The 12,986-nt window shown below is 36.4% G+C and overlaps 1 protein-coding gene across 2 annotated transcripts in view; it reads right to left on the bottom strand.

The window, feature by feature from the left end:
* Window positions 1-12,660, bottom strand: part of nhsl1a (NHS-like 1a) — a 67,473-nt gene extending 54,813 nt beyond the window's left edge. For both annotated transcript variants that reach the window (XM_087290682.1, XM_087290683.1), the window contains exon 1: window positions 12,164-12,660. In XM_087290682.1, coding sequence (XP_087146808.1) covers window positions 12,164-12,449 — 286 coding nt within the window. In that variant the 5' untranslated portion in view covers window positions 12,450-12,660. The remainder of the gene's footprint in view (window positions 1-12,163) is intronic.
* Window positions 12,661-12,986: the final 326 nt, after the last annotated feature.

Below are 12,986 nucleotides of genomic sequence, written 5' to 3'. Positions count from 1 at the left end.
ATAAGTTCTATAGTGGGTCATTGTGTATTCATTTATATTTCCTTTTTTTCAGTTTTTTGTTGTTGTAATATTGGTTCAGTATCATTATATTTTAGCATCTTTTGTTGCAACTAGTGTACAAGAATTTGGTATTTGTGACAACATCAAGTCAGAAAATAAACTGTACAAAACAATAGAAAATGTTGTTTCACAACCAATTCAAAACCTAAAACATATGAGATATTTCATGAAGTAAACTATGCTAACAACTTTGAGGAGGATCCCTTCAAAAATGCATTTGACCACCCATTGTGCTGTTGGAAACACTGTCCGTTGATATACAGTACACTGGCCTTTAGCCTGTCACAGCTCCTTATGAGGAATGAATCTTATCTTTATATAAACAAGCAAAATAAATGTTTATAAAAAATCTGTTATTCGCTACTGACAAAAATGATAAGACCACCTTTTAACAAATATCAAGAATTCTGAAGCACACAGTGTCTATGTCTTTGTTTTTCATGCTTGATGGGAGTATGGGCTGAAAACAATAAGTCAAGCTTGTTTAAACTGCACCATGGCAGGGGGTGATTCTTTGCTTCCAGATTTCCAGGTGTGAATCTGCAAGCCGACTGATGGATTTAGGTATGTGCTGATTTTTTTTCCTCCAAGGAAAGTCATATTTCTCTTTCAACCCGAATAAGCATCCCACACTGACCTACTTTTCCATATCCCCGTGAGATCTTTTAATTAGTCTGAAGTGAAGGGCAAACTGAAGGGGAATCTACACAAAAGACATCCATACTGAAGAAGAATGATTCACTGATATCATTACTTATAAAACTGGTAAGACCAGTATACTGTCTTAATGGATTGAAGCATAGAGTTATGCAAAAAATTTGGAACTACCAAAACAAAATGAGCACTTTTACGAATAAACAATAAAAAGACTTCACTTGGGGGTGGTGGTTTGTTCACACCAAGAATGACAGTTATTGCATTGTCACAAGGCTTCAACAAATAGTTCTACATGACTGCGCAATAGGCCTGCGGTGTGTCAAAAGCAAATAGAATTGACTATGTGGCTGTCTAAAGTGGATTCTGTTTATTAAAGTGCATTCAGTTTCTCACATTCTCCATGTACACCATAATGATACTTTGAGATAAAGATCTGTATATTTTAAGCACCCATGGTGAAAAATCTACTTTTCAAGCTGTTTGGACAAACGTGTGTATATATAGTGTATAGACTGTCATATTGGGGTGATATAAACACACACAGTCCTTTTTTTTTCAATTTAACAACATAAAAACGGTGGACCAATTGGAGCAGTTTTCAGACTGCCCACAACTTTATGTAGGAGAGTGGTCCCCCCGCCCACCAATATTGATTGACAGCCTCGCATCACGATCATATCCTCAGTTTCTTGTTTCACATCCGCCATTTTCAAAGTGTGAGTCAAAGCGCAATCACTAAAGGAACACCCTTGCTCTATTTTTAGATGTAAGGCTCATTGGGCTCAACTGAAGATCAATATTCTCCACATTATTGCTCTAATCAGAATTATTGCATGTACCTTTTGCGTGGCGCGGCGCAGTGCATTTCGCGGTTCTGGGCATGGGTTTCTGTCGGGGTGCACGTGGCGGAGCTTCGGATTGGCGGCGCGGTGGCCGCGGCGCCGTTGTGTTTGCCCTGGTGGAGGCCTGTATTTGGAGTTCCGGAATGCATGGCGTGACGATTCAGGACACTTCATGTTTCTGCCGTGCGACAGAGAGTATCTGGTGTGCCGCGTCGCGGCGCATTCGGTGCCTCAATCAAAGTAATTCAGTGTGTGTGGTTATAAGTCTCGGTGTATAAGCTCGGCTCAACATGACACTTTTTAACACATTATAATAAAAACATCTGAACAGTGTGTTGAACTGAACCTAAACTGGCACACTCAGAAGAACCATAATATTAATATTAAATCATAAAAAGGGGTAAACTATATGCCCTTTAAAACTATAGTTTAATTTCATTTCTTTGCATGACGCAATTGACATTTTAGTACAGAATAGCTTTTTTCAATATCTTGAAAATCAGTTAAAGAATGTTAAAGGTCCAATAGAATGAAAATCTGAATATATCTAGGCAAAGCTGAAAATTAATTTTTCAGTACAAGAAAAATTACATACCATGAGCCTCAAACACCATTGTTTCCTTGTTCTTAAGTAAATCCTGAGTGTGAAATCCTGGTGGAAAAACAAGCCAATCGAAACAAAACACAGACTATATGGCACTTTACATGAGTTCCTTGATCTGCACGGCCATGGCTATGTTGAATTTATGTAGAACATTTCAAATCTTACAACAATGATCATTTTCCCCCTTAGATCCAATTTATCTAAGTCTGTATTTTACATAGTATGCGGGACTATGTGGGAGGCGAGACCAGCATTATAGACGAATTACCAGTTTGTAAACATTCAGGATGCGCATGGTTGCAGAAAAAAAACGGGAGCGCTAGCAATTACAGGAAGGGATTGACATCTGAGACGGTACAGAGTTTGTTGGTGTTTTTGAGAAAAGTTATATTGAATACATATTATATATATTATTTACATAATGCTTTCAGCATATCACAACAGCTTGTCACCCAGTGATAAGCACAGTTATTCTGCAAAATTAACGTTAAAGTGAGTGCCGTTCATCTAACAGGTCCATTTGTTAAAGCAACCTCCCAATGGATATTGGATACGATGAAATGGCCAAGCATCCAGCCCCAAATATACAATCTCATTAAAGCTCCAAGTGATTTTACAAGAGAGAAGTTAAAGGCCTACAAGTCTTTAGATGCCAACAATTTTGTTCTGTGTGGTCATGTGCAAGAAACAATGTTCCATGATTACCAGATTCAAAACTTTGTAGTGCTAAAAACCCAGGTTCTGCCAATCCAAAAACAAGGAAAAAGATGAAACTGTACAAGGCCTGGGTAATTAATCATCAACAAGCAAAACAACTGCATTCTGAAAGCGAACTGAACCTGTACAGCAGGGTATGTGAACTTACATTTTTACATTTCATTCTTTGCATTCAGTGTCCGCCGTTTATTTAAACAAATTAACCTGTTTTTGCTGAAATTATCACTGCAATCAAAAACAAGTAATGTGTATGATTCAGCATAGCGTGAACATACCTGATATGAAATGAGAACTACAGAGTCAAGCATTTTTAATTAGGTCCTCACTCTATTCAGCTCCCTTTTAGCCAAAGACATCTGCGGTTGGCATTAAAAGCAGTGTGGTGTACGGTAAAAATTAAGTTTTCTATTTTTGAACTTTTGAATTTGGCATCCTACTGCACAACACAACATGTTTACTATTGCAGCCAGTCTTTTTTTGCAACCGGGAACCCGTGTGACATCATGTGTGACTCGTGCACTTGGTAATTCCTCTATAGGGTTTTCAGTTAATGCAACCAGGCATACAGCTTCTCATCACAACTTGTCATAAGAATGTAAAAGGTGGGATATATGGGCCACACATGAATTCAGCACCACGCTGAAGAGGTTTCTTTTGTAGTATAACATGTATATTGTAAACTTTGCCAACTGCGTTTGTGACAAGGCAACAAACTGACTGCTGAGTGTAAGTGTTAAATACACATTTATGCATTACTTTTTGTCATATTAATCAGCTCTTTTTGATTTCAGCAATCAGCTGTGATTATTCTTTAACATATTGAATCAACACACTCTATAGCAATTTTAAGAGATACTTAGTAGAATGGGGTCTTTAATAGGTCTTTAATAAAAAATTTTAAATTTAAAAATTTAAATTTAAAAAAGAGTGGGAGGGGTCTGGAAAAGATGTTTACACATTAAAAATAAAAAACAAATAATACATGTAATTTCAGACATACTCTCTTTAAAGAATACTGTTACAGTATATTTATTGTTCTTGGTCTAAGAGGCTTTAAGATTGCTTGATGGTTTTAGCTGGACTTTCAGTTGGGTCAGGTTGGTTTTAGGGAGATTTAGTAAGATTACATGGGGAACCAGCTTGACAACCACCTCAGCCAAATTGACTTCTATAAACCTGCTAAAATCAATGAACAAGGTAATTTAAGATGGGCTTTTCAGCAGGAAAATCTAACTAAAAAATAATCCAGTACAATGTTCATAACTTTTTACATTCCCAGTAAATGTTATCATGAGCAAGTCAGGCAAAACGGCCTTGACTGAAAGTTGGACTGAAGCCATATACAGAAGGAAAATGATCTGGAACAAAAGACCCTAAGAGGATTTTTCCACTGAAAATTGGGTACGAAAGGCTAAGACAACTAGAATGGAACTCAAAGAAAACATCAGCCACTGACCTCTGTGTATCTTATGGGTTTGAACTCATACGAGTCCTTTACTCCAACTCTGCCATGACTAAATAAACTCAACAGCAAAAGCACTTCACTCACACAGACTCAGTGCCAAGCTGGATGTAAGTTCAGGGCCTCTTCGTCAAAGAACAGGACACCCATTGTTGAGGTAGAGCCACCATAGGGCAGGGCAGTGAGTTAATGACCCTAAATACACAGTAGATCTAAAAGAAAGGTCTGTTGGATCTTTAGATTCTGACATGATACACTTAAATACACCTTTACATCAACATACTGGAACTAAAATCAAACTTGAAACACGTTACTGCACCAATCGTCCATCTCTGCTATAATTACTACATTCCCTTACTTCTTTATTCTATGAAGTACCTGCCATTCGTCTTCCTTTGCTGAAATCCGTCTATCTTTCCATCAGATTAGATCCTTTTGGAAAATTGATGAGTGAAAATCTCATCAGACATGATCCTACTCCCTAGAGTCTCTCACAGCATGTATGCATGCTTTTAGTCCAGCTCATGATGTTATTGAAAACCTTCTCAAACTTATAATCTAGCAAGAAAGAAAATGTGAAACGGGACACAAATCATACCCAATTCTTTTATCAGGAAACATATACCTGCTCGGAGAGAGAACAAAATGTCACCATTTGTTGTATTAACATAAGCTATCTATGTAGTAAATATAGATAAAAATGAATAAAAAATTAATTTACTAGAAAGACTAGAAAGTTGGGTCAATTATTTAAAAAAATTTAACTGTTTTGTTATTGTTTTACCCATATTTAGGTTAAAACAACTCAGCATTTTTAAAGTGTGTTGACAAATATTTGTATTCAATCCTTTTCACAGAATCATTGCACATATTGTAGCATTTTTAACATTTAAATATGCATGTATAATGCTACGACAGGATTTGGTATATTTATTTTGCCATTAAACTTCAAAAATAGGGTGTTAAACAGTGGCTAGGTAATGTCAGATTTTTTTCTGCTGTCGTAATCAATCTATTTTTTTTTTTCATTCATTTAGCTAGTTTATTTTGCTACTCAAATAAATGAGAATACATTTACATAAGCGGTTATATCTGATTCACAAGTTTGCCCAACGATGGGAGAGGGGTCTAGATGCAGACCTGGTGCAGATGCAATCTGAACAGCATGCAATGCTTTTTAATGAGCACATCTAACCCCACCCCTTGCAGTGACATCACTAGCTCCATTGAGTGCATTGTGCCTGACAGTGCGTGTCAAAGATTTGCAGTTTCAGCTTGCATAATCAAGGCTCCATCCAGATACTATTACTTCAGAGAAGCCAAGAAACAAACTAAAAAGTCCTTAAAAAAAAAGGCATAAAAAGGCATGTTTTAGTATGTTGTTTTTATTTTTTTTCCAATTTGATCTGAAAAGTTCTGAAATGATATTTTACAGAGGCTTCATGAAATGCTCTCAAAAATACTGAAAGCGTAATTCTGGACTCAATGTCAAGTTTACTAACACAGTTCCATTATAAGCCCTGAATTAAATTAGAAGAAGAGAAACAATAGAAATTAGAACTCTACTAATATAAAAGTTGCAAATGATGTTTAAACTCAGAGCCCTCAGCTTCAGTTTACATATACATAATTCACTAAGCATACACACAAAACCATTTCTCAACAACTGCTTTCAGAAAGGAAATACAGTAAGTCCAGAGGGTCCATAAAAATCTGTCATGAAATAAAAACAAGCCCTCAAGTTCTATTAAGATGGACTTTACAGAAGTTCCAGTGAGTCATCTATTGTCTGGATGGGAGGGATATAAGATACAACTGTCTAAACAACATGATGTCACAACAGTCAAGAGTGCAAAACTTTCCCATATGAGAGCAATGGGAGGAAGATCACGAGCTTAATGCAGAAAAAAAAACATCTTCCAAGAGCCCAATTTAATTTGCTGTTGAATAGGATTTCTGCTCTGCAATCTATCTATCTATCTATCTATCTATCTATCTATCTATCTATCTATCTATCTATCTATCTATCTATCTATCTATCTATCTATCTATCTATCTATCTATCTATCTATCTATCTATCTATCTATCTATCTATCTATCTATCTATCCATTCACTCATCCATTTCTACAGTAAAATGATAATGACAGAGATCAAGTAACTTTACAATTGCATACAGATGCAGCCTAATAGCTAATGTGTTTACTGTGTAACTAATACTAATATTCAAATAATACTAATATTCCATAACTAATATTTCAACGTAATATTTATACTGCATTAAACGTATTTAGTCTGTAGTTAATTGCAAGTTAACGTGACATTTACTGATGTAAATAACAGTAATAATTCAAAAAATATGTTACTGGTCCAATTATAGCCCATGTGCGGATAAATATTTACCATTTTGGCAAAGCTCTTTTAAAACATTTAACATTCAACCTTCTGGAAGCCAGATTTCATATCTCAGCTGCAGTTTTTTGGACTTCAGAGGGTTTTAAACTGATACCAGATTTCCAAGGATTTGAAAAGATTCAAGTGTGTTCTTGCTGCAACCTGTAGCATCATGACGTACTGGATCAGGTCCAATATGTGGTGGATGTGTATGCGCGAGTGGTTGTTGCTAGAAATTAGAATTATTTATATTAATTATTAAATTACCCATTACATTGTGCGTTACTATTGTCTGCACCTACCCCAACCCTAAACCCAACTATCAGAGTAGCATGGGCATAACAAAGTCCACTGTCTGTTAGACCTGATCCAGTACATTATCGTGCTACAGACTGCAGCGAGGACATATTGAAATATTCAAATTCATTTGAGATACTCAAAGCTCTATGCTCATTTTAATGTTTCCTTATTTAGGCAAGCTGATGTCCATTTTGTTTGTAGGAAGTTAGTGGGTGGAAAAAGGAAAAGCAATTTGGAAAGTATATGAACGCCGAAGGGAAAACATTACATTTCCACAATTATATTGAGGGTTTTAGAGGATCACAAATAGACAAAGAAACTGAGTGTGCATCCATCTGGCTGTGATAACAACACAGTGTCAGCAAAAGCCTTCATAGGGGCTGGACCAACATCTGGTTTTGACATGCATTCCCCCTACAGACGAACTCTGAGGGATAGTTTGGAGTTGCTCGCTATGGGAAGGAGGAGGTGTGGGTAGGAAAATAACAGCTGGATTGCATAGTCACAATGTGTCTATGGTTTATACATTTCAGACCCTACAGTAAATATTGTATTCTGTGCTTTATAGTTGCCATTGTTAGAACAAAACAGCGGTGAGGCTTGCATAAGGGCCAGGATGGGACTGGTCCACTCAGATTGACCGATGACGCAAAACTGGGTTTTTCTTGGTAAAGGAAAATCCTGCATTGAACATGTAAAGAGTAAGTAATAAGTAGTAAGATTATAGCTGAGGAGTGCCAATTTTCCATTCGTGGTGGTGAATGATAGAATTGTGTATCTGAGCAATCAATTTAATTTAAGCATGATCCCTTTGAAAACAGCCTCAATTGACTCTTACTCATTAAAGACCAGGTTCTGTGGGCTTCCAAAAAAATATCTGATTTGTATTTGCTCATGTAGCTGTCCTTTAATGTAAACTGTCTGCAAAGTTGTTAATCAAAAAATGAGCATGATGAATAAAGAAACCCAGATGGTTCTATGTATAGCTTTAGTGAAGTAATGTCCTAACTACACGTAACTCTTTATAACATTATAAACATCTTTTCAATGTTAAAATCATTTTTAGTCCTAACCAACGGCAATGTGGAAAATTTCTATTATACAAATGGTCTCTATTTCTGTTGCAGCTGGAACAACAGCACAAAATACTATCACAATGATCACCCCAGGTGCTAATTATGCGCTTTATTCAGTTTTGAATGTTTCCAGTGTGAGTTCAAGTGAAGTTTCACAAACTAATTTCGAGAGGAGCACATGATATGATTGAGCATGACTGCCTTCTCCTCTGTAATCAGTAATAATCCAATCAGAGTGATCCAAGCTTACTATACTTACTACATTTCTAAAAAAAAACTATAAACTGTTAAAAATTTAACTTTAGAACTGTGAAACTACAAACATCAATCACATGTACTTTTAATTATGTTAAAGAGGTTTAATATGTATTCATTCAATAATACATCTTTTGTTGAAAGTGCAGTGCTACTGTATGTACTTTTGAATTTCAAGTATTTCAATGTTTCTGTCGTGATGCATCTGGTGCGGACAACCACATTGCTTGTCGCTTGTTATGTGTTGTAAAACATGGTGTAATTTTATTTCTTGTGTTTAGGCCTGTCCTAATTAAGAACATCAATCAATATATGAGAGGTATTTTGGTTTACTAATGTTTGACGAGGGTGACGCAGTGGCGCAGAAGGTAGTGCTGTCGCCTCACAGCAAGAAGGTCGCTGGTTTGAGCCTCGGCTGGGTCAGTTGGCATTTCTGTGTGGAGTTTGTGGAGAGTTTTCTCCTTGCGTTTGCGTGGGTTTCCTCCGGGTGCTCCGGTTTCCCCCACAGTCCATAGACATGCGGTACAGCTGAATTTTGTTAGCTAAAAATATCCATAGAGTATAAGTGTGAATGAGTGTGTGTGGATGTTTCCCAGTGATGGGTTGCGGCTGGAAGGGCATCCGCTTTGTAAAAACGCGTTGGATAAAATGGCGGTTCATTCGCTGTGACGGCCCGGATTGATAAAGGGACTAAGCCAAAAAGAAAATGAATGAATGAATGTTTGACGAACATACAATCAAAAATAATAAACAAATATCAATAAAAGTAAAGTAAATAAGTAAATAAAAAGTAAAAAGGCAGCTAAAAAAACAAAATTGTCCGTGGTGTGTGTGTGAATGAGAGTGTATGAGAGTTTCCCTGAAATGGGTTGCAGCTGGAAGGCATCCACTGTGTAAAACATATGCTGGATAAGTTGGCGGTACTTTCCACTGTGCCGACCCCTGATTACTAAAGAGACTAAGCCAAAAAGAAAATAAATGAATGAATGAATGATTGATTGAATGAAAAGAAAAGATTTTATATTGTGATATTTTATTTTGTGAATTAAATCGTTTGTGGCTTGAAGTGTATCCACAGCATAAAACATGTGCCAGTGTAACTGTCAATTCATTCCATTGTGGCAACCCCAATCAGCAAAATTAGCCAAAGGAGGCTGGGTAAAGTATTACTGGAGGAGGAGTGAAAGTGTTATGCTTGTTGTATTCTGATACTTTTTCAAAAATTATGACACATGACTATACTATGAAAACAGAACAAGTAGGCACATTTCTATTTTTAATTTATGCATTTTTTTTTTAAATAACATTTTTTTCAGAGTTCGCTTTTTCAGCTAAAAACTGATATGGCCTTTTCCAGTTATTGGAATTTGGATAATTAGTTTTATCTGACATCTTTATCTTTTATATAACAGATATATCAGTGTAACGACACTCATTAATTAATTTTTTTTTGTGTGTGTGTCTTTAATCAGAATTAAATAACTTGTTCTGTCTCTTTTAATTACAATCACCACCACAGATATTGAGAGAGACATAATACATTCTGAATAATGGCAAACCATTCCATAATATTTCCATAATCATTTCCATAATTATAGCTCACAGTTCTTAAGCCATAACTGAGACTCACACATTTGTGAATTAATATCTCATAATTATTATTTCATAATTTGTGCTTACAACTTTGTATCCTAAAGCAGTTCTCACAATTGCAACTCGATATCCTGTAATTATAACAAATTAAGTCTCGCATCTGCAACGTTACATCTCACAGATTTATACAGTATTATAAAACGAATATGACTTGCTGTCTTGCAGTTGCACTTGCATCTCCCATTTTTTAATGTTGATTATAAATTACAGAAGGTTTTACTAATATCCTCCAAACTGAAAATACATGAATAAGGCAGAAAGTTTTATGACAGACAAATAATTTCATCATGAATGCTTAACTGATTGAAATATGGACTGTAAATGAATACTGAAATCGCATATTATCTTCCTGATGTGATTTATCTGTTTGTTTGAGTTGTGTTTCCATTGTATCCAGTGTCTGTAGATTCCATGTCATAGCATGGAGCAGACAGAGAAATCACTCTCTCTTTTTTCTTAGTACCTTTTAATATACGGTCCAGGACTGGACGTCTGGAGCACACATGTATCCACTTATGCTCTGCTTCCTGCACTCCACTCACCTTACTCTTGGCTTAGCTCTGGAGGCAGGGCCAGTGAAAACACCCATTGTTTTCTTTGGAGGTGAAAGCATTGCTGGGAATCACTGAAAGTGCAACATATTGACCATGGAGATACAACAGAAATATGTGGACACAGAGAAGGCAATGAGAAAAAGGAGTTGCATTTTGTATTTGTGACACTCCTATTTAATGAATGCCAAAGAAGATTTTTTTTTTAGATTATTCGACACGCCAGACTATATGCAAGAGAAATTTGTTCCAGAATAATCCATCATGATCGAAAGCTACTGCTTTCACCAGACTCAGCACAATAATGAGTGCAAGCACAAGAAGAGCTCGTTGACTGGTGTGCCAACCATTATTATTGGCACAGAAGTTTGTCCCAGAAGCCTCTATTTATTTATGTTCTAATTAGAGCTTCACTTCACAATCAGAGAATGAAAAGCGGACAACCACTGGTTCCATGGGATAAAAGTGCAACCCAGCACAAGCCTGAAAAGAATTCCACATGCAGTCAAAGCTAAGCATCTAGAAAGGAATTTGGAATTAATGATCTGGAAGCATGCTCTGCCGATATGGCAAGCTAATATAACATTTACTCCTTAACATCCACATAAAATCAAAATTTACAATGTTTATTTTGTAATCGCAAATTTTGAGTCTGAATGTGAACAAGTAATCTGTGCAAATGAATCCTCTAAAAATTGTTCATTTAGTAATCTTCACTCAAAATCTAATAACTTGCTTCTGGAATGGAATGGCAGTCCATCTCTGAAGATGTCAGATTGATGGCTTAAGTGAAATATGCTTACCATTAGTTTGCTGCAAGTGAATAAAGAGAGGAGGAGCACAACAAATAAAATCCCACCCCTGCTCAATATTCCAAATTCACTTGGAAAAACATCATCATATGTTCAATGTTATCATTTACAAACATTGGGAATGTTACTGAACCGCTGAATGTTTACTGAAATAAGTGTTTCAGGTATTCTGTCAACAATGTAAAAATTATATGTGTGTACTAATGTTTTAAAAACATTATCAAAGGTTTGGTTTTGTTCTGAATTAATGTTTTCAGTCTTGCCATAACATATGCTAGAAACATTGTTTGCTGGGTTGTCACAAAGTAAATAAGGCCTTATAGTGTCTGTAATCCTGCTGGAAAGGCCCTGTTAAAACCCTGGAAATACACTAAATCATTAAAATGTTGTTTTAATTATTAATATTTGCTGGTTTAGGAAACAATGTGTCCTATAATACTACTTACCATGTGAATAGCAATAAATTACACAAAATTACACCTTTCCCTTATCTCACACTCTCCCCACCCCTAGCAAAAATACATAAAGTTAATTTAATATCCTTAGTATTTAGAAGCACTGTAACAAGGATACTGTAAAATAAAGTCTTCCCCTTCTTTGTAATGCTTTAATGATATTAATAGTGGAAATTATTTGAATTTCTGCAATATTTGTATTTGTTTTCTTCTTCAGTCTAGTAGTCACTGCGACCAAATAATTACTATAACATAAAATGAATCAGCCTAGTTATTATGTTCTTGCTGTAGTATATGCTTGAAAAACATGAAGGCGAAGAACTCACGGGTCGTGGTCCTCCTGTGGTTGAGGTGTCGCACTGTGTCCTGCAGTGTGTCCAGTCTGTGCTGCAGCGCTGAGGCTTTATTGATGACCAGCGCTGCTTCAGTCTGCAGCTCCACAAACATGCAGCTCGCGTGCCGGGACACATCGCACAGCTGACGGAGGACGTTCATCAAAGCCTGACAGTTCACAGCATCCAGAGAAGAAAACACATCCTCCTGAACGTCCAGTCGATCCCTGTTTATTCTGCCCAGGCTCCGGGGCTCCACTGTTCTCTTATGAAAAGGCATTTTATAATGGGAAGTATCTAGTTATATTGGTTTTTATATCCTATAGTCCACATTTGAAATGGTAAGTGTTGCTGTTCGTTCGGGTGTCTTAAAGTGTACTGCAAACGTCCTGACATCTCGCCTCGTGATTCTGGATCCTAAAGGGTCCTGCTGTTATTCTTTTGGAGGAGCGCTTTCCTAAACTTTCTTCTGTGTGATCAGTTCTCAGGACAAACTCAAAACCCGGAGTTTAAGCCATTGTGCGGATCTGGAGTACAAGTATGTGGATCCCACGCCAGCTGCAGAGAAATCTTAAAGTCATAACAATAAGAATTAATGAATAAGAAGTAATGAATTTGTACCATATTTGCGGTATAAAGAAGACATTTTTTCTTGATGCACAATAACGATCCCCAGAGACATTTCTGTGGACATTTTAACATATCTTTATGGAAGTAATCTTTTTTTTTTTCAAGTTTTAATTAAATTAATAAACTAGTAGGCTACAGACAGTGCTAAAGGGGGAAATTAGCCTAGTGCTCTTTGTAAAGAAAAAGC

Source organism: Danio rerio, chromosome 17 (assembly GCF_052040795.2).
Source record: "Danio rerio strain M-AB ecotype USA chromosome 17, GRCz13ab, whole genome shotgun sequence".
NCBI lineage: Eukaryota > Metazoa > Chordata > Actinopteri > Cypriniformes > Danionidae > Danio > Danio rerio.
The sequence above is the reverse complement of the archived record's forward strand: the minus strand, read 5'-3'. Positions and strand labels throughout refer to the sequence as shown.